Here is a 23271-nt window from a genome sequence, read left to right as displayed (position 1 = left end):
CTATCTGCATTTAAATATGCTCACGCGTACGGCAGGATGTTTGTATGCGGCGCATTCCGCGCCAAACTTAACCGGCTGTAATTAAGAAGAATAATAGTTTTGCCCACTTCATGTCATTAACTAGCGCGAGCGTGATAGCTAGCTTGTGTCTGCAATCGTGTCTAATTTTCTGCTGAGCCCCAGATATGGGCTATGGCGGGGAACGATGATAAGCGCAGGATTTTAATGAGCACAGAGGCTTTCTACACAGTGTCGACAACGAAATTACTGACATAAACGTCCAGTCCTGAGGTATGATGTGAGATACTACAGTAACTTGTTTACATTTTGGAACAGCCATCATGTTGGGTTCAAAGCCATCATTCATCATGGCTATGAATGGGTTTTGGGACACAACATATGTGTTGGTGTGGTACCACCTACCTCTCAATGATGTCAGCGATCACACAGGCAAACATCTGCAGACCTTCAGGTAACTGCAAGGCCACTGCAGGTCAAAGAGAAATCAGATCAGATATAATACGGTACAGTACACCCTGACTTCTTATATATATAAGAAATGATATTAAAATGAGCAAATGGATGTTAGTTATGGAATGCTTGCAATATTACTGTCACTGTTAATACTGTAAATGTGTTTCTAAATTGTAAAAAATTGCCTTTGTGGGTTTATATAGTATATAGTACTTAAGACCAGTGGGGGCCATGATCGCAAGATGGTGCCGGGGCCCCCAGTTTTATTGCATTTTACAAAATTCATTAATTTATCATCAATTCTGCATAATAAAAATAAGGCTACTAACCAACAGCCCTAAGTTTACATTCATATGTTTTAATGTTTCATTAAAAATGTAAGTTATACAATGTTTTATTTCATAGATTTTCTTTGGGGGTGGGGGGCGCGAAGGGATGCACCATACACAAGGGTGGGCCGCACGCAGAAAAGTTTGAGAAGCACTGCTGTAGACACAGTTGATTGAATGTGTGTGTAATATAACATACATATATAAATGGTATGTTTGTGTAAATTTCTTTAGAAAACTTAAGCTTTATTCATTTAAACAAATGAGTTGGCATAAAGCAGAACTAAGGCATCACTTGGATGCGTTTCAAACAAACAAACCATTTAAACAGCTGCAAGTCAAACTAAAATTACACCAACCCCAAAAACACAGACAAATGAGAAAAAACCCAACTCTCCATTTCTCTAGAGAACTGAAGAGGCAAAATAAAAAGCTGCCTCTCTGTGTGGAAACAGAGCGCCATGCATGTGTAGTTAAACACTGTGAAGGAGAAATCCATTAAATCAGTGTGAAATCACTGTGTATAAAAACAACAGAAGAATGAAAATAGTTTGTGTGTGACGTGAAACCTAACTGGATTTAATACAATGACATACGGTAAGACTAATTTATACATTATCCTACTGTGGGCACAGACCTGTGGGCACGTTCATGTGGATATCCTGAATTCAATTAAATGATAATAATTTAATAAGGGAATATGTATTACCAAAAAAGTAAAAAGCAGTTCACGTCAATATTATAAAAAAAATCAATATATTAAGTACATGATTGAAATCTTCATCATTCTTCAACATATTCATTTACTTCATTAAAACACAGATTAGTATAATACTCCACATGCCTAATATGGAGATTTTGATCTGACCTTAAAAAAATCAGGACTCCCAAATGTCCTAAATGGTGACTGAGCAGAAACATTCACTATACATTATCCCACGTACATCATTTGGGATAATGATACTTTATAGATATGGTGCTAAAAAGCTGTTATTTCCCATAAAAAGAATTACAACTCATCAGCCAATATGGCATCATTCTAATGAAATCAATTGTCTGTGAGGCTGAGATATGAGCCTGTGCTTCATTCTTAAATCATTCAGACAGACTCTTTGAATTAAACAGGGTTGATGAACCGCAAAATGCCGACACATGTCTAAGGAGCGTAGTTTTTTTTATACCACACACGTCACCATCGTGCTTAGATATCCTGCTCCGTCGTCTTGGAAACAGACTGATGTCCTAAAATTGGAATTGTTACATGTAGCATTCAGAAGATCATGGCGGGTAAGCAATGTAACAAATTAAACGTTTGCAATTATCACCATACTACACATACTATATATGATGACGTAATAATGTCACGCATGTGTGATAATTGCCTTTTATATTAATTTGTAAACATGGATGACGCTCTAATAGACAAAGACAACTTTTTAAAGTAAAACATTTCATTTTGACTCTCCCTTAAATCTGGATATTTTAAATCAAGCAATAAATTTAATATTCTCATTGGTTCATATTACAAGTGCCACATGTCTTGCCCCCCTTCCTTATTAAAACTGAATCCTAGCCTTCAGTCAGTGGTGTATTCGTCTGTATGAATTATTAAATATGCACGATGGGACATCACTGCAGTAAAATCAATTACAACTGTGAGTGTTTCACCAAAACACAGCTTTCAAACAGCATTCCACATATGTGAAAACCCAGCTAAAGTAATTTTTGTGTATTACTGTCTTCTACATAATGTTAAGGTTGATTTATTTTATATTGACTGAGTAAGGCCATGTCAAAGATTAAAACCAATGTAAAATCAATACGTTAAATCAAACTTTGATGCTCCTAATGTCATATTTATATTATGCGACTTTGGTCTGGATTTCACAAACAGTGGCACATTTTCAGGCCCATGATTAAAAAGAGCCATTAAATTTGCTCAAATTTGTCTTCGCTTTCTCTCAAAAACAGGTGGGTCACACATTCAGGCCCATGTTTAATAAGAAACTTAATAAGCGTTGAATTTACATAAATTTGTCTCAGCTGAAAGGAGACAGAAAAGAATTGGAAGGACAAGGCAAAAACAAAACAAGCTATTTGTTCTGAATGTAAATAAGAAATGAACAGGAAGTGTGATGGATGAAGGTGAAAAGAAACCGAGCTGGTCTGAGCAACTCTCTGATGAAAGGTTAAAAGACTGACCACCTTCAGTCCGGACAGATACAGACAGGTCATTACCTAGGAAAGGGCGAGTTTATTAACACTAAAAGGTTATTCAGCTCAGTATCGCATCGACTGACAAATCTTTCCATCTATCTATCCTCGGATGGCCCAGCACCAGCTCTGGGCTAAGTGAGCACACTTTTGTTTGTACGCCACGGAGCCACAGATTCAGAAATGTCATAAACCTCAAAGAAATGCCAAAATGCCAGAAGACCCGTCTGACAAGGTGTGTATGCTATGCTACGACAACCACAATGCATTGACCAAAATGACTTTCCCACCACGACTGACAAAAAACAAAATGCTAGCCCCCATCAAACAATCTGAATGATTGAGTGTGCAAAGAGAAGAGATGGGATTTGTTAAGTTTTAAAATTAAAAGTTTTAGTACTGGATGCTGATACAGGTCAATACAGTGACAGCTATGATGCAAAACATCTGTTAACCTAGCCACTACAGGCTATTTGTAACTCTTTTGGCAAAGAGTTTCCAAACACTAGCTTAACAGTTCAGACATGACTTTATTCATAATATATAACATAGTATTTTGAACCTTACTGCTTAAAAAATATGTCTAGGTGGCTCTTTGATAGAACCTACCTAATTTGAAATACAATAATAGTTTATTAGTAACACATTGTTCAAAAGAGAGAGGTTTAGCACTGACACTTTCCAGCCCGGTCTAATTATTCAAACAGAAATGAATTAATTTGGGAGGCAAGTCCTCTTTACTGCAAAAAGCAGCATCTAAATTAATCATCAGCAACCGAAGACCCGAAAGAAATTCACAGATAATCACTCAGGCATCCTCATTAGTTGAAATGAGCACATATATTGGTGTTGCTCTGATGTAGCCCAATGAACCAGGGAAAGAGAATAACACAAGATGAAGTATAGAAAGAAGCATGTTAGTACATTTTTGAATTTTGTGCAGACAATACAGTTTTCGCCTTTGGTGCAATTCAAGTTGTTAGGTCAACACAGTTTATAAAAAAAATCTCAAAATGAAATCTTTCGATAGCGGTGCATTGTGGTACTTTTAAAAGGATATCTGGTAACACTTTAGTATTGGGACCAATTCTCACTTTTAACTAGTTTCTTATTAGCTTGCATATTGGCAGTTTATTAGTACTTATAAAGGACACATTAAAGGGATAGTTCGGCCAAAAAATGATATTAAGCCCATTACACTTGAACAACTTGGAGAGATCCAAGACATTTTCTAAAATAACTTAAAAATGTGTTAGTCTGAAAAATGATGAACATATGCATCTCAGACAGCTTGGGGGTGAGTAAATCATGGGTTTAATATAATTTTTTACCAAACTATCCCTAAAGAGCAACTATGGTTGATTCACAATTAAAACATTTCCTTTGGTGTGTAAGTGTGTATTAGTACATGTTAACTAGGCATGGGCCTGTATAAGATTTTGGCGGTATGATAACCTTTAGCAAAAATACAACGGTTTCACGGTGTTGCGGTATTGCCACTGCAACACTAAAATGTTTTTTCAAACGCCAGTTAAGCTATTAAATTATAATATGGTTTCAAAAAATATATTATATTTTCGTAATGTTTATTAAATGTAAACATCAAATCAATCACATGACTTAAAGGTAGGGTAACACATTTTGAAAAATGCTAACGGTAGCCGCCTAGCAATGAAATCCCGATCCCACCCTCAAGTCAAATCGCTCTCCAAAGTCACGCCTCTTTCCAAACACATGAACACGCACAGATCAGACGGTCACGTCTCATGTCTCATTCACCAGTGAGAAAACTTTGCAGTACAAAGTGAATAACACTTCCAAAATAACCAACATAAACAACTGGTTTACATCAGAATTAGTTTAAGCACACGTCCGGTTGTGTAGACGTAGTAACTATATCGTTATGCTAATCCGTAAACGAACACAAATTTCATAAGCAACACAACCTTTCATCAAAGTATAATATCTGAATCCATCTCAATACAAACATATCGCGTACCTACCTTACCAAAATAAACAGTGCAACGACCCTTTCAGACCCTTTGCCTCCTGCAGCTGTTTGCATATCGTGGTATAGCACTAAAGTTACTAATGTTAATTTGGATTTTTGCTCTTGCTGATCCAGGCAGTTTTTGCTGTTGTTGTTATAAAAGATGCATTTAGTTTTGTTGCTCCTGTGTAGGTTGTCAATTCAGCAGAAAAGTTTGGTGTTCTTGCTGTTTACAGACAGAGCGCACGTGAACGCGCCGATGACGTATGGTATCTGCGTGGACTCGCTGCGCGGTGGGAATTCAAATTACGCTTACGTATGAGGGACATAAAAGGTAACGTCCGTTCGGACCGAAATCTATGATTTGTTGAACATTTTTTGGTCCTACGCCTTTCACAGATGACATAAATTTTTACAAATACATTTAAACAACTTAACACAGTGATTGCTATCAGGATGCGAGGAGACTTTTAACCAGCATAACTAAAAATGTTTCGGGATCAAATCTGTTACCCTACCTTTAATGATTCCATGAATTTTGTATAAACAAAGCTCATACCTTTGAGACGATATCACAGAACATTGTAGTGGTTTTGAAACCTTGATTGTTTAAAACCTTTTTTTTTTTTGAAACTTTTATTGTTTATACATTGAGATTCTTCACTTATCTTCTTGCATCTTCACTCTATTCTGCTGAATGGTGATAATAGTTACAATTTACTGCTAAATGTAGCAACAATGGCACATTTATAGCACATTTCATTGTCAGTTCTGCAGCTGTATTGCTGTGAAGTGTATAAATAAAGCTGCGAAATTAAACTGAAATTACTGAGTGTGGTACAGAGTCTAACAGTGAAGTATGTCTGATCATGAGCCGATTTAACAATCGGTGGTGCTGATATAAAGCATGATAAAGATTTTTCGTACTGAAACTAAATAGAAGAAAATCATTTTCACTTTTTACATATGTAACCCTGGACCACAAAACCAGTCATAAGGGTAGGGCTGTCAAAAGATTAATCGTGATCAAAGGGGCTCTGAGAGAATCTGTGTGATGTCACTTCTTGTTGACGTTCGAAGTGTTGTCAAATAAAACGGAGAATAGCTAACTCCTCCCCTCCCTTCCGTTCTTTCTGAACGAGTCATGAACGTGCCCAACCCCCACTCCCAAATCTTTCTTGTCGTTTATTGGCTGGAACACGTTTGTTATGTTTCGTGGTGGTAGGTTTGACCACTTTGTTTTTGTTGCAGTTTCTGGAGCCTGGGCTATCTTCAGAGACCGCGTTTTTTAACAGTGTGTTCAGGGGACAGGCAGCTAACAGATAGTGAGGAGATTTTAACTGTATGTAACAAAAAATGTTTAACGGCCTAAAACGTGTGAATTCGCTTAGAGCACCTTTAATTGCATGCTAAATAAAAGTTTGTTTTTGCAAAATATATGTGTGTGCGCTGTGTGTAATTGTACATGCTTGTATGTATTTAGGAAACATTTGCATGTATGTATGTATGTATGTATTTATGTATATAAATATACATACATAAAAAAATCTTAAATTTATACATGTTTGTGTGTGTGTATGTATATACATGATAATTACACACACAAACATATTATGCAAACACAAACTTTTATTTTGTATGCGATTAATGACGATTAAATTTTTGACAGCCCTACATAAGGGTACTTTTTTTATTTAGATTTACACATCACATTAGATTTACAAATACATAAGCTTTCCATTGAAGTAGGGTTTGTTAGGATAGTGTATTATATGGCCGAGATAAAATTTATTTTTATTTTTTATTTATCTCGAATCTGAGGGGGCAAAAAAATCCAAATAACTTTAAAGTTGTCCAAATAAAGTCTTTAGCACTACATCTGCTCAGAAAAAATAAAGTTTTATTATATTTACAGTAGGTAATTTACTATCTATACGGAACATACATAATATCCTAATGATTTTTAGCATAAAAGAAAAATCGATATTTTTGGCTTTTGCTACAAATATAGTCGTGCTACTTAAGACTGGTTTTGTGGTCCCAGGTCAAATATAACATGAAATACACCATTAGCAGCATTACCTGAGCAACACTTTTTACATCATTTACTCATCTTTGGTAATGTTAGGTACAAATACAACTGATCAATTTGATGTTAGTTGTGAACTTTGCACTAAAGTTAACATGCAGTACATAACATGATTTCAAAAATGTATAAATAAATGTTAGATCAGACTTGAAATTAATTGATTAATAAACCCTGGAAATGATGTACATTTTTAAAGCTATGCATTACATTTTTGTTACCCTGGTTGAAGATTTCTTACAGCAATCACCAATGAAAGTGTTCTAAACATAAAAGTATTTGTTCTGTGTAAGTCTCGAGACCATAAAATGTTTGTTTAATCATTGCATTCAATCCTGTCTGTCAACCTATGTATTTGCATAACGCTGCCTGTTTGCGCATAAACAACAAGCTTACAAAACTGTAACAAGTTCTAGCAATAATCATACATAATGTTTATGATCAATATTTTTGTAGTGGTGCACCTGTCTCACTGGTGAATGAGGCTATTAACATGACGATGCTTTCAAAGCTAGTTTGCTATTACTAGCCTCTTATAAATGGCACCCTAGATTTTATTTATGTTAACAAATTGAACCGTATTGGACCACAAGTCACTGCTTTTCAGGAAATGCATGTCTGAAAAACATTTTTCTTTGAACTCCATCACGCTGTGACACACCACAGAATGATGTGTTCTATATAAAGCTATGAAAAAGGTCTGTGTTAAACTTGTCAATATACCAATCATGACTCACTAAAGTCATTCTGTTGAATAAGAACATTGCAAATACAACATATTATGTTACATTTGTGAGGAAACAGATACATCATTACTTAAAGGGATAGTTCACCCAAAAATGAACATTCTGTCATCATTTACTCGCTCTTATGTTGTTACAAACCTGTTTAAATTTCTTTTTTCCGTTTTATTTATTTTGGCTTTTTATTTACTTACTTATTCATTTAGCTGATGCTTTTATCCAAAGCGACTTACAATTGCTATATATGTCAGAGGTCGCACGCCTCTGGAGCAACTAGGGGTTAAGTGTCTTGCTCAGGGACACAATGGTGTGTCACAGTGGATTCGAACCCGGGTCTCTCACACCAAAGGCATGTGTCTTATCCACTGCGCCATCACCACCCCTGTATTTACATGACAATGGTGTTTTGGGGGCATTTAAACATAAACTTTTAAAAATAGGTTTAAAAGTGCAATGACACCGTTATCTCTGTGTAGACTACAAAACGTGAAATTTGGTGAAAATGTTGACATCATGCGCATGTGTATTCTGACATTGTGTAACATTGCCAACTACTGGCCTGGCATGCACAATACAGCATTTTTAGTTGTTTCTTAATGCTGCGTTTACATCAACCGCGTCAAAATTGCATCTACCGTGCCTAGTTTGCCGCTTGAACAGTTTGAATGGAAAAAGCAAGCATTTGACGCGCATCAAAGGCAAAATCCGCATCTTGGGGGAGGGGCATGTGCTATGCGGTTATCTGTTTGCAAGATGACTGATGTTGATTGTGCATTTATCAAGAGAGTTACCGGTTTGTATTTGGTAACCTTACTATAGGGGGAAAATAAACGTTTCGGGTCGATAAACGTCACGTGACTCAAAAGTGAAACGTGTATTACAACTTACCAGGTTACCCGATGTCCTCACTGATACTCTTCCAAGCAAAAGTTCAAATTTTTCAACTCGTGCATTAGCCGCAAATTCACGTCAAACGCAAAATGCACAAAAAGCACCATTCGTGCGGAATCGCGTCTTCACGTTGACTTAACATTGAAATCACTCGCGCTTCACGCCTCTACAGCGGCTGGTGTAAACGCAGCATTAGTTGGGTCTGTGTGAACATTGTTGTATGTACATGAGAAATCCAAAGGAAAAACATTGCTGTTTTTAGTAGGCAGTTGCTGTCCCCTAAAACAGATCTAAATTTACTTTAATGTTCAGTATAGAGGCAATAAACACAGCTTAACCCAAATAAACAAATACATGAAATGTACTACATACAACATATAAATAGCAAAGAGCCTTTCAGTGAGTCAGACCTGTTTTAAGCCCTGTTAAACAGACTGTGGATGCTGTGTTCAAGACAACACAAGTTTGGGAAAGAGCAGTGGCAGAAAACAATGCAAAGTGCAAAGAAAGAAACTGGTCAAATAATCTTTGCCCACTGATCCTAGAGAAAGTTGGGGCATTAAAAAATAAAAACCTTCACAACAAAGAGTCCAGCAGACTGTAGCATTCTCCAATCCTCATGAAAGTATTCAGCACAAGCCACCTGCTAACACATTCATCACATCAAACACTTGTCTGTTGTCATTCACATCAATACAGGCCTGAAACTTGCCATTTCTGAGGCTCTAGTACACGATTAGGATTTTTTGTGATTGAAGACTGGCCCTTGTCCTGGACTCCAATTCCCCAGGGTGGACGTGTATTCAAATAACCTGAAGCATCTTACTTTCTTCTTTATGTTTAGATATTTTTCAGATGTTTGCAATCCTGACAAACAATAACTTCACAAGCAGCATAACTTCACAATCGAACACCAATGTAACTAAAGACTGTCTGAAGCTTGTGCCCTATAAAGAGGAGCCTTCATACACAACTAGCTGTCTGTTTAGTCAATGACTAAGCAGTGAGGCGGCAAATAATCTGCGTAAGATTTCGGATTTATCTTACTTTCGATTAATGTGGCCGTGTAATGGCCTGTTCTGGTGACTTTTTGACACCATTTTCAAAGAAATGGAAAGCATGCTGAGACCTGCCCCATGGGAGAAGTTTGCATCAGCAAGCGACTCACGCAAAGGATAGGGGGTCCAGGGCCGATAAAGCCAGAGAGTGGTAAAATCAAGACAGATGTACATGGTGCAATTACAACCTCAAAGCTATAAAAGGTCAAACCATGGGGACATTTCTTTGAAAGTACATAATGTAAAATTGTCACTGGAACTTTACTGGGATATTTTGAGAAGGTTGTACAGATATGTTGGAACTAGTCCGGTCCAAACACAGGGAAATGGATCACTCAGTGTTGATATGTTGGGCCATGACAGCAAAGTTTTAAAAATGCTACAATATTAGCACTATTTGGACAAAAAGTGGAAAATAAAAAATATTTTAGAATAAAAAATGGACTTGCATCAATGTGCATTGTACGTGGAAACGCATGTGCGTTGTCACAGTTGTGCGTCTGGTCGGAACTTTACTTCCGGTTTCTGTTTGTTTAATGGTCTGACTATTGGCTAAAATTAACTCTTGAACAAATACCTTGTTGAAAATACAAAATGTTTTGGTTTCCTAAAGACAAGGGGAGGCAGTGATCATGTATCACCGCTATGTGAAGGGAGGTTTGGCTGCCGGTTTGTAGTTAACATTGTATGCATCATAGTACACATTTAACACAGCAACAGTAGCTCAGTGTCATTTTTTATATGCTTTAGCTATGAAATATGAACTACGGTAATCTACTTTTATTTTGCTTGTTTTCAGAAATAAACTACTCTAAAAGGACTCTCTTGTTATTGATTCTTGGCGGAGTTTACCGGAAGTTACGTGTGTTCCACGAAAGCCTTTGTTTATGTTGTTACTGCCGAAACCGTCTATACTTCAGCCTTAAGCTTACAAATGCTTTTAAGCTATAAGTAAACTAAGCTCTATTTTTAAGAGTGTGGCAACCCTGAGAACAGCTAGACCTCCTCGAATAATTACTTGAATCGCACCAAGAAACTGTATGACACCTCATTAGAGCACTTTTAAATGAGCTATAAGTGTTGCTTTCAGAGGGGAATTATTTTACAGTAGGCTGACAGCATCCTCACAAAACCACTTACAGAAGTCACCACAGACTACATAATACACTTCTTAGAAAAAACAGACTACAGTGTTTAAGTCTGATAACCTGGGTTCAACACTAGGGGAATGGATTAAAACACAACAACACAGAAAATATTGGATCAATTAATTCATATATTTCTTATAGATCAAATAGCTTTTTAAGTTTGAAGCATGTTTGATTTGTTAAACCACGTTAAAAACCCAAATAAAAGTCATATTACTGTTTAGAGAATATGTCAAGCTGCCCTGTAGAAAAAAATGTCTTTTAGACGACGACAAAAGGAAAGCGTTTCTCTTTTATTCAGCTGAATCAGCTGATGATTAATAAACTAATGACCGCACATTTTCCACACTTTGCTGAAGCAAACCCTTACAAAATTAGGTAATTATGCCCTTTAAATGTCATTATAAATTTCACCAATTTTCCCAGCTAGTATAAAGCAGTCATTTAAAGCTTATGCTTTGTTCCAAAAACAGCTAGGAGACTTGAAGTTCAAATAATTTTTATTTATTTATGCCTGTGGAAATCTCTTAAAGGGGACTTTAGTTTCCCAGAGTACGTATGTGAAGTTTTAGCTTAAAATAACAGGGTTTCCCTCAGCACTTTTCAATTCGGGCGGCCCGCCTAAGCTCGGAAACCCTACCGCCTTAACTAGGTCGTTCAAAAAAAAAATTGCTGCAAAAAAGGCAGTCAAGTGCATCTCGGAGAATAGCGCGGACGCTCTTCACACTACAAGCGGGCACGCATGCCACACGGCCGAAATTAGATAAAGAGTTGTTCCGTCATGTCTGGAGGATATCCGAATTATAAAACACGTGTCCGTGAGAACTGTAAGTGGACTTATGTTTTGGGTTTATTTAAGCCTATTATTGTATTAGTCTATAGTTCTTGCAAATTTAAAGTAAGTTAGCTGGTGATTTTGTTGTTTGAGCAACCTGCTAGCTAGGTTTCATGTGCCTGTTGATTATATATAATTGTTGAGCGCTTTGCTCACCTTATTTATGTGCATTATGTTCATGCTACAGTAGTTACACTTCTTTAAGATAATGTAATTAATAGTGGGAAATAATCTGTTTTTACAATTTTTGCGCTATCTATGATCGTTCGGGAGACGTTCTACAATATCTGCTTTAGTTTGTGTTTATTAACCCTTTAGTTTCACGTCATCACGCAGCTATTCCTGTTAAAGGTAAAAACATTGAATTCATTAATAATCTATGTGTTCATTATCTGTCATAGTTTCTTCAAAATTAAGTTTTATTCGAGTGTTTTAAAATGCCCCGCCCCTTTCATTGCCACGCTCCGCCCAACCCTACCACCTAAACTAACAAATTTTCTGCGGGGAAACCCTGAATACCCCACAGACAATTTATTATAATATGTTAAATTTGCCACTTTGTAGGTGTGAGAAAAAGTGTAGTTTTTGGGTGTGTCCTTTAAAATGCAAATAAGATGATGAAATGCAAACACTGATCACCATAATGGTGGTTTGTTGAAATTTTAACTCAATTGTTCTGTCAATTATTTCCTCTCTGCACTAAATTGCAATGTCGTGGCTAGATAGTTGCAGATTAAGGGGTGGTATTATTATAGTAAGATCCCCTTCTGACATCCCAAGGGGAGCCAAATTTTAATGACCTATTTTTTCACATGCTTGCAGAGAATGGTTTACAAAAACTAAGTTACTGGGATGTTCCTTTTCACATTTTCTAGGTTAATAGAAGCACTGGGGACCCAATTATAGCACTTAAACATGGAAAAAAGTCAGATTTTCATGAAATGTCCCCTATAAGTAATTATTTTCTGTTCGCTTGACTCTGTCCATATAACAAAAAAAGTGTACAACCTTCATCCATATACAGTAAGGCAGCGTGTATGCCGCTCATAGAAAAAAAACTTGGGACCTACACTTTGAAATCCTGATGTATTATTCAGGAAAGAGATACAATAATACATCTCAACTGTAGATTTAAGGTTACCTAAATCTCTTGGGATGAATGACAAACACAATAGCTGCTGGTCTGCAAGAAACTTCAAGCCATCATCCTACAGTCACAAAATGTAGGTATACACAAAATGCAACTTGATCTGGCATACTCACCCCTCTTTGCTTTGGCTTGTCGCACCCGCCATATTGTTTTGTGGATCTCAAAATTGTAGTTGGCTGGCAAAGTCTTGACGGCGTCGGTAAGCTCTGGATCTTTGAGGATCTCATCAGGAATCTGATTGGCCACTCTTCTTGGACCTCGCACTATAGTAAAAAGACAGTATGAAAGTTGCTGAATTAGTTAGAAAGAGACAAACTGAATTATGAATCCTTACTACACTCATAGCTAATTCTCATAAGCGAAGATGATGAACATCAACATGACACAAACTTTCTGAGGGGATTTGAGTGCTATTTGACATGATGCTATGGTTTTGAGTAGTAGCCCTTACACCACCCTTATATGATACACTGGTCCCTAGATAATCCCTCCTCCAAACTATATATGTGTAGTATTTTGTCACTCTCTGCCAGATTGATTACGTTAGTCTAAAAAATTACAAAATAAGACCACACATCTCAATCAACATGGTTTGATCTGTCAATCATATCCATGATGAGGCATGAGTTAAGCACCAAAATTTTATATTATGAGTTAGTAGTTTGTTTAAATCCATAAATCTCAGTACTGTATTTGTAATATTAATAGTGACACATCAAGTGACATTAAAACTCTTATTGTTTTAGGAACAAGAGATATATCGTACATCATGTACACAATGAGTGAGCAAGTCCCTACAATGACTTCTCAAATCCAAAATTAATCATCACACAAATCAATCAGCGAGTCAAAAGGACAGCAGCTAAACTGAGAGGTCAGCTGTCAAAAGAGTCTGTGTCACTGACATCCATTTATTTTTGAAGTCTGTGACAGATAGACCATTTGAAATGTATTTTCCAGCTATGTATTGTGCAATATCTTTAGTTGCCTGAATGATGATGTACGTATGAATATTTAAGTAGCTATTATACAAGAGCTAATAGCTGTAGAACCTTTTAAATTATAATTATTCAAAGTTATCTAATAATTTATATGAATCCCTAATATATTTTACTGAGACTATATGTTAGTCTGTTAAAAAAACTATTGTTCAGAGAATGGAAACTTAACCCTACTGCAATCCTTCCTATTCAGATAAGTAATGGAAACAAGCCAAAAATATTCCCTTTGTAATCTGAATTTGTTAAGCGTCTCTGCTGTGATTCTGCAGACTGAGGGGATGGGAAAAAGAAGTGACAGTAAGATGAAGAGGACAGACATGAGATCTGACAGCGGCAGGACTGATGGTTAATATATAAAAACATGATCATTTATCAAATGCTCTCTGCAGTCATGTAACGCAAGGACACTGCTGATCCGATATAAATATATATACAGGGCTGGAAATGGGGGGACATAGTCCAGGAAGTTAATTTCGAAGGGGAACGGAGTTTCACAAACGGGTTTGAATTTTGTAAATGATGCAATTGAAAAGGAATTATATATTTAACCAACTTGTTTGCATTTAGAAAATGACTCCCCATTATTTTTATAGTCTTGTCTTTTCTCTAATTAGTCTTGTCTTTTCTTTTCTCTGATATAAAATATCCATTAATTCAATATCCACATTTTTGCATCACAGTTTATGTGACTTAAATACTCAAGAAAACATACTTAGGAAACATAAAATTGTAATGTAATTCGTTAATTTACACCTATCCAAGTAATTAAAAAATGTTATAATTCTGAAAGAATCAGCTAAAATCAGAACAAAAGAATCAGAACAAGCTATAGACGGTTTCATCGGACTCAAGCGCATTGTTGTGGCTACGCACCTGAACCGAAGTAAACTTCCGGTCTGTATTTATTTATCGGTCTGGCTTGTGGCTAAACTGATCTCTGAAACAAATTCCTTGTCGATAATAAAATGTTTTGGTTTGCAAAAGAAAAGGACGATGAGCATGGATCACAACTGTGCGGAGAGGTTTGGCAGTCAGGCAAGGATTTTATGACCTGTAGCTAACATTGTATACATTCATTTTACACAGTAACGTTGGCTCAGTGTAATTGTTGATATGTGTTAGATATATTTTTATGAGAAATAAACTACTCTAAAATTACTCTAAAATGTTGTTATTGATTATTTTTGGAAGTCTACCGGAAGTTTTGTTTAGTCTGCAAAAGCTATTTGTTTATGTTGCTGTCTTAAGACCCCTTATACCACTTCCTGCTTAATGTCGATGACAAAGTAGGACACACCATTTCATATTTTAAGTAAGAAAGTAATTTCCGCAGTCGCAGCTTTAAAGGAATAGTTTAACCAAAAATGAAAATTGTCCCTTATTTTACTCACATTTGTTCAAGCAAACGCAGTCAAGAGTTATATTAAAAAAAGAATCTAGCTCTTTTCAGCTTTATAATGGCATTGGTGTCCCATTTTTAAAGCTCCAAAAAGTGCATATAATCCATCAATCAAAATAAATCCTCTCAGTTAATTTTGTAAACTCAATAATCACATATATTGTGCTTTACCCTCCAGCTCTATAGGTGGCACTGAGAGGCTGGATTGCCAACCGCCACTAAGCACCACTAGAAGATTGCGCTCATGTTTGGCAGACTCTGCGTTAATACCAAGAGTGTTGTAAATAACGGTCAGTTTCTTTGTTTGGATTCACAAGACGTCAGTATGTCACCAATTTGTCATCAGGAGTCATGGAGATAACTTTTTATATTGCAAATCCAACGTGCAAATACAAAGTGTGTTTACATGCACAGTCTTACGGCAACGCCAATTATTCCTTATCAATTAATAATGCGTGGGGTCATGTAAATGCATAAAATGGTTTTCTTTTATCGGTGAAAGCCCATAAACTGCATAAGCACAGGTAGTTTTTTGCACATTACCCCGATTTCGGGTTGCATATAAACCCATTTACCCACGTGGAAGTAAGCGCAAAGTAACGCACAAAAATGTGTGCTTGACTCAAGCAGTTAGCATAGAAAAAGCGAAAATACAAGCTCATCTTATATTTCGAGTTCTGCAGCAGACATGAGAAGAGATACAACAGTATAGCTTAAGATAGATTTCCAGGAGTAAAATCTGCATGGCTTTTTAAATGACTATTATGTCCTATATGCGATGACGCGAATGCCTGCAGGAAACCTGACAAATCTCCAAATCCCATGTAAACGCAGTTTTCTGCATAACTGGTTGATTGATTTGCATGTAAACGCATTAAAACCAGTTCCTATTATAAGATTTTTGATAGTTATCCGCTTATTCTGTGCATGTTAACACACTCATTGACTTGCATTATATGAATCACAGAGCACTGGGGTTTATGCAAAATAACTTCTTTATTGTTCTACTGAAGATAAAAAAACTTTACATACATATTGGATGGCCTAAGGGTGAGTAAATAAACAGCAAATTTTCATTTTTGGTGACTATCCCTTTAAAGCTTTGGTAAGAAAACAAACTACTGTACGAAATATTTACAATGGGAAACATTTGATTTAAAATAATACATAAGGTTCCAAAATGTAATGCATTTGAATGACATGCTATTTTATGTTTTATACATTAAAACAATGAAAAAACAACTATCAAAGATAAAATATGTAATGTAACGAGCAGAAATATAAAATCATTATTTCTGAGAACAAAAGTTATTAAAAGCAATGAAATTACTATCTTTTATAAAATATAGAAATTGGTTTTGTGGAAAAAAAACACACCTGCCAGCATCCAGTTAAAAAAAATTCCAGTTTCTGACATACAGCCCTCGTGACAACTCTACCGTGAAAGAAACCGACGCCGCCTCTGCTACGTATCATTTGTAACGTCTAAAATTTTAGATAGCATGAAGACATTTCTCAGAGATTTATTCAAAGTGAAAGTATCGGAAGATGTATCACAGAAATTATTCAAAAGCGTCTGTTAGCATTAGCATCTGCCGATATATCGCTAAGTTCCTTAACAAAACAAAAGAATCTAAACATACATCACAGTCCTAATGACACCGCGAAGCATTATGATTTCAAAACGTTATTATTTACCATTAGGCTTTTTAGTAGCGACCGCTTCAATATCAGTAGAGGGAGCCGCCATCTTTTCCTAAACAACTGCACGTGGATTCAGAAAAGGCATTACATATCGAGCACAGAATTGTCAAGTGTCGATGTCATCGATGAAAATAACACATCCTAGGACATACAATTCATGCATGCACTTTTTAAAATATGCATTAAAAGGACTAAAGACAACATCTGGTTAATTTCCTTCTTATATAATAATTACATAGATAATTAAAATATGAAATATAATAGTAATATTATAGTTGATTACAATAATTTATTTTTATTTTATAAATTAGCCTATGTAAACATATGCAGAGACATTTCCACACAAGACAGACTAAGCAAAATGTCACGCACACAAAGTCAAGATTTCTCCACATTAACCTAAGTGCATAAGTGTTATTGTCACTCTCACAGTCTGCAATCTCCTCATTAATCAATTTTATAAAGAGTTTTTATGACTCCTCAACTCCATCTGTCCTCTGGTGTCTGCCTGTGAATGAAGACAGAAGCTTGACTCATCAGTCTCATTCACAGTGAATGAATCAGTGAAACAAGTGCTTCTGTGTCTAAAATCTAAACTGCACACTGGCATAAACAGGCAGAATTGTATTCTGCATGTGCGCTGAACTGTAACATTAACACTACATTTATGATCCATATGGCCTTGATGAAAATGGTTTGCATTGATTTATAAGTTTATATAAAAAGTAAACAAACTGACAGATAAAAAGTTTAAAGTCTAAATCCTTGTTTAAATACAGTTTTTTTTTAATTGCTAAAATACATTTTTCGAAACCATCACTCAAAATCAAACTAAGCTTTCAAATCATACACACATAAGTCTATAATACAAAACACTACAGAGCATCCATTAGACCTTAAAAAAAAGGAAAACACAACATCCAGGACATCTGCTTATAGAAAAATACATGTTTATTGTATATAACAACACACTTGAAAAGTTTGTGTTTAGATTTTGCAACAAGAGTGCATGATTTGACAAATGGGTTCAGGCCATTATGAATTTGGTTCAGAGATTGGGGTTTAGTGTTTTAGCAATTCAGAAAAACTGTTTAATATCCATAAATTGTCTTTGTTGATAAACTTTTGTCCTAGATTTCCCTTCCTAATTGAAATTGATCAATTCCTTGTATTCTAAGTATAGAGTCCTTTTGCTTATTATATGTATAATGTCAACTTTTGGCATTTTGTTCAGGCAAATTGCAGTTTTTCTTTGTGAAATTTCTTTCATTAGTATAGAAAATAATATTGACCTAATTAGTAGTATTGAAAACATATAGATACTCCCTACTGTACATGACAAGACTGTTTAATATTATTAAAATATATATATATTAAAACATTATTTGATATAAACAGGAAAGATTTTCCTTGCACTTATTATTCTTTATGCAATAAACTTTATGTGCCAATGCAATCCTAATCTTTTATTGCGGTGCAAATTTCCAGTGGTGTGACTTGGTTCAATATTATGTAATCAGTTTAAACATTGAATTGCAATTTTAATTTTAAATTGGCACACGTAGTAGTATATATTATTTAACAGTAAGATTGTTTTCAAGGTCTGAAGCCTATTTGCCTTGTCGAGACAGTACTGGAAAAAACGACGAGAGAGAGAGAGAGAGAGAGAGAGAGAGAGAGAGAGAGAGAGAGAGAGAGAGAGAGAGAGAGAGAGAGAGAGAGAATATGCTATAACCAACAGACTAAAGCAACACACAGTGTCAGACTATATTGGAGGGAGAGACAACAACAGCCCAAAAGTGGATTAAGAGACCCATCAGCAGCGTCACAGAAAGCGCATCTCTCAACTGGAGCGCATCATCTCTCTCAGCTCGACACCTTTCTCACATTCGAGTCTTCAACCACACACTCATTGCGCTGTAAGTTGAGGGTGTAACGCCTATAAATGTAATTTAACCTCGAAATATCCAGACGAAATGGTTTCAAGGCGGATTGTTCTTGATTTTGGATGGAGGCAGCCGGACACCTCCCCATAGTTGGTGAAACAGAGCGGCAGAAGAGTTCCCGCGTCTCGGATTCAGGACTACAGTATCTGCTGAATTGACTCGACATCTCTGTATTAGAGGAATTAGCCACACTCAAAAGCGTTAAAATTAGGCAATTGTGGATAACATAGCCTACTACATAACACTGCTTGTACCGTGAAAGCGATGGGTTGCTGAGACCTGAACTACACCACCAGGTGCATCTGTTTAATTCAGTCGTTGACAGTCTGAGTGGATAACATCAATTAATGTTGCAGAATGTGTTACTCTCTTTTTGGACTTATTGCATCTATTAAAAAATTTGTTTGGGACCACACCGGATGAAAAAGAGTGTTGCGATAAATTATCCGAATCGAAAAGCAGCAAGTCTCGGAGCTATACTGTAGGAGATCTTCATGTATGTGCTGTGATTAAATCAGACGATATCTGATAGATTGCTTGGCGTCTTATTGACAGTGTTGAAGTCACGCAGCGGCTGGAATACAAGAATAAATGAACCTGAGTGGACAGACAGAGATTTAACAATATCCATCATGTTTAATCGGGGTAAGTGCAATTTACAACTTTTGTTCCTGCTGCTTTTTCCCACAGTTCTTATTTTGATATTGATTTGATGAGAGTCGTGTCGAAATACCCTACTGTCCAGCAATATTTATTTTGCGGGATTTTGTTTTAGGTTAATACTGTTTAGATGATTTTCTGTTACCCTTTTTAAGGTTTTAAAAAGTTGATGTTAAAGGACTTCAAAGTTTTTACAGCTCAAATCTATAAACATTTTCCCAGATTCATGCGTCTCCATTGCTAGGTCGTCTTTAAAATATTAATCATACCACAATATATTTTTCTTAAGATGCTGCCTGCCGCACTGCAGTTTATGGTCCGTTTCTTATCGTAAAGCGTTCCCTGGCTTTAATATAAGTGCTTCTCTTGCTGGGTTCAACGGGTTTGACTTTGACAGTCTGAGAAAATTTGATGAGTAAATTATGAAGTTTAACGATTTAAGTAGATGATAAATTAACAGGTTAGTGTTAAAGCTGTCAGCGTGAGAAAACCCACAGAGAAAATTTTATTGTAGTACAAATGTATAACCGTGTTTTATAGGATTACAATTTATATTACCAAAGTTTAACTACAATAGGCCTACTATAGTTAAACTATGGTTTCTGTAGTAACACCATAGTAAATTTGTAGTTACTATGGTTTCACTACAAATAAAAAAGACTGATTACTATACCAATAATGTTTACCATGTTGACCTCTTGTCTTGAACATAATCTTACTGTCCACTATTTACAGTGTTTAAACTATAGGACATTTCACTAGCTTGTATTTATCTCTAAACCTTTTAGAGAATCACAGATCCTTTTTTCCAAACTGTCTTCCTTTGCACAAACTAGTCTGTCTCGAAAAACAGATTTGCCCAAAGACTATAGTTATTTAGCGTGGGAGCAAAACCCACCTATCAAGCATCTCAGTTGTGTGTTAAAGATCCCTTTATGAACGTCTGTGCCTGTACTTTGGCTTTGAAAACTCCAAAACCCTGTTTGAACTAATTTTCATGCACTATAAGCTACGTAAATTCCTTTACTGTATATTTTTGGGATTTACTGTTCTTTTGACAGACATGCATCTATTTATACATCATTTTTGTATCACATTATATGTTGAAGTCCCTGGGAAGGCCATCTATCTGGGTGTGCCCAGTCTGTGGCCAAGATGCTGGAATAAGCTTTAACCCTGATGACCCTGCAGATAAAAAGAGGGTTTGAACGATGGATGGATATTAAGTAAAAAAGGGAACTAGCAATAACAAAATGGATAACACAAGAGTGGCAGTTTTTAGTTAGTAATTGATAAATATGGCATGATTTAATGTCAGAGGATGTATCACTTTGTGTTATGTGGATTGTTTACTAGTTAGGGTAATACTGCAGTGTCAACGAAGGCTTGTTTAGCTTCGTTATGAGCCATGGTTGGCTACACTTAAATATGCACCTATTTCTGGAAACTTGTGCTTTACCCTTTATAAAGCAAAATGTTTCAAAGTCAGATGACTGGAGGTGCGTTCCATTCGACAGGGTCCCTGCGGAGTGTTCACTGCTCCCTACTCCCTGAGCACGGTATATCAGTTGAAGTGGACTTCACGGACAATAACCGCTCATTTGGAACGGCCTGCAAACGTCATCAAAGAAAGTCAACGACGGGGTCGCGCAGATTGATATAACATAAATATATATAGGACTACATTCATATTTTAATTTTTATTTACTATCACATTTCAAATATGTACACTATACAATAAAAAAAACATTGAGTACTACGTAATGAAAAACGTATGTTTATTATACACTTTAATTGACTATTGCTGCTATTACTTGACTATTAACAGAATTGAAGCCCTGCTGTAACTGTCATGCAAATATGAAAGTAAACTTTAAACTTTGGTTAACTATGTGTATATATGTGTTTTTAAACGCTTGTCATATAATTGCATAGCGGTCTGACCGTTCCGACGGGTGATCACGTGATGCGCGCAATGACAGTTGGGTGATTATCGCTCTCCACTTCCTGTGAAGTGATGTATCGATGTTCCCTGATTCCCTATGCCGTGCGCAGTGCCCTTCGAACTGAACATGTTCGCTCCCTTCGGATTGGAATCTCACTTAAGATGGCGGAATACCCTGTGAAGTCCACTTCGCAGTCCACTTACGGTCGAATGGAACGCACCTTGGCTTTTAGGCTAATAGGGATTTTTTGCTCTGATGGGTAGTAATTGGTCTTTCACTTCAGCATGCACTAGAACTTATGAAAAAAACTGCAGTGGTTTTCTGTCATGTCTGTAAATAAAGAACAGCGACAAGATGGAATACTGAATTCTTCTGAAGAGATGCATTGGTGTGACATTTCCCAGAAACGTCAAGCCTAAATGGATACTCAGCGGGCTGTTCCCTATATGTGCCAAGCTTAGCAGAGCTGTGCTGTTTCTTATCGTAGCACCTGAATTCTGCAGATTTCTATGTCTGCAGGTGTATGTCAGTCACATCCACAGTGGGAGAGTGTATTGGGTCCATTTTCTGTCATTTCTTTCTTAATTTCGTTATAAAAGCACATTTATGTTTCTATTTGTGCATTACATTCAAACTTTTCCTTTTTTCTTTAGCTCCAGTTTAGACTTCATCTCTTGAAATGTATTCAGATTTAAACAGGTGAATATTACGGTACATAGGATATTCAGATTTCAGAGTTCTTATCTGAAGGCAGTGCTTATATGCTGACTTGTCAGAATAGAGGACGACCTTGTTGCAATATTCAGCCTTGAAAGACAACAAAGCTCTCTTTTTCAGGCCCCAAAATCCAGCTTGATCTACATTCGGTGACAAACATATTCTGAGCTGAAGTAGATTTTGCTCATTTGAAATTGTGATCACTTTATATCTCACATATTTTACCCAAGACTAGCAAAAAATCAGACGGCGTATAACCAAGCCAAGAAACAACACTTCCAGAATGAAATAACTCATGCGGATTAGCCGTGATTATGCAGCTGTGCATGGAGAAGCTAGACATTCAGAAATTATGCTACAGTATACAGCCGGTTATTGGCAGATGGGTGAAAGATGGGTGAGGCTGTTGGTAAACAAAAAATAAACACCTGTGTCCTGACACCAGACTCTTTCTTTTTCATGTCTGAGACATGAGGAACAATAGGTCACTCATCACTAAAACTTCAACACCCTGCACCTGCTCTGTACTGTTTTCTGGACTACAGGATAGCATATATTGTTTGTCAGATATTAATCTAATAGTCTTAGACTGTCAGACTCAGAAAAATGGTCAAAAAATGGTCTCAAGAATCACTAGGGCAGTACCCTTTAAAAAAGTGATATGTACTGTTTAGGTACACTCTTAAAATGGCTGGGTTATTTTATCAATATTGGACAGAACACACCGCTGGGTTAAAATTGACCTAATGGTGGTGGGTTGTTTTAACATCTGTGTTTTTTATTATTCCGTGGTTGTATAACAACAACCCAACATTGGGTAATGTTTAACCCAGCATGTGTTCTGTCCAATATTTGCTCATTATGGGTCAAAAATAACCCAGCCATTTTTAGAGTGGTACTAATATGAACCCTGTAGGTGCAAATGTGTACTTTTTAAAAGGGTACTGCCCGTGTGACAGCCTGTGATCATTTTTGGACAA

General features: G+C 36.3%; 2 protein-coding genes across 3 annotated transcripts in view; one reads left to right on the top strand and one right to left on the bottom strand.

Annotated features, from left to right (window-relative positions):
• Window positions 1-17116, bottom strand: part of dph1 (diphthamide biosynthesis 1) — a 100746-nt gene extending 83630 nt beyond the window's left edge. Inside the window, exons 1-3 of one of the 2 annotated variants that reach the window (XM_065281045.2) lie at window positions 17017-17116; window positions 13032-13181; window positions 424-487 (exon numbers count right to left, since the gene is read on the bottom strand). In XM_065281045.2, the coding sequence (XP_065137117.1) occupies window positions 424-487; window positions 13032-13181; window positions 17017-17068 (266 nt within the window). In that variant the 5' untranslated portion in view covers window positions 17069-17116. Of the gene's footprint in view, window positions 1-423; window positions 488-13031; window positions 13182-17016 lie in introns of those variants that run through there. The other variant, XM_065281046.2, reaches the window with a different exon arrangement.
• A 1683-nt stretch (window positions 17117-18799) lies between these two features.
• The window catches only part of rtn4rl1b (reticulon 4 receptor-like 1b), a 183381-nt gene continuing 178909 nt past the window's right edge, over window positions 18800-23271 (top strand). Inside the window, exon 1 of the mRNA XM_065281044.2 lies at window positions 18800-19613. Within this exon, the coding sequence (XP_065137116.1) occupies window positions 19601-19613 (13 nt within the window). The 5' untranslated portion in view covers window positions 18800-19600. The remainder of the gene's footprint in view (window positions 19614-23271) is intronic.

This window comes from Paramisgurnus dabryanus, chromosome 8, assembly GCF_030506205.2.
Source record: "Paramisgurnus dabryanus chromosome 8, PD_genome_1.1, whole genome shotgun sequence".
Taxonomy (NCBI): Eukaryota; Metazoa; Chordata; class Actinopteri; order Cypriniformes; family Cobitidae; genus Paramisgurnus; species Paramisgurnus dabryanus.
Note: the sequence above shows the minus strand (reverse complement) of the source record. Positions and strands in the feature narration are given on the sequence as shown.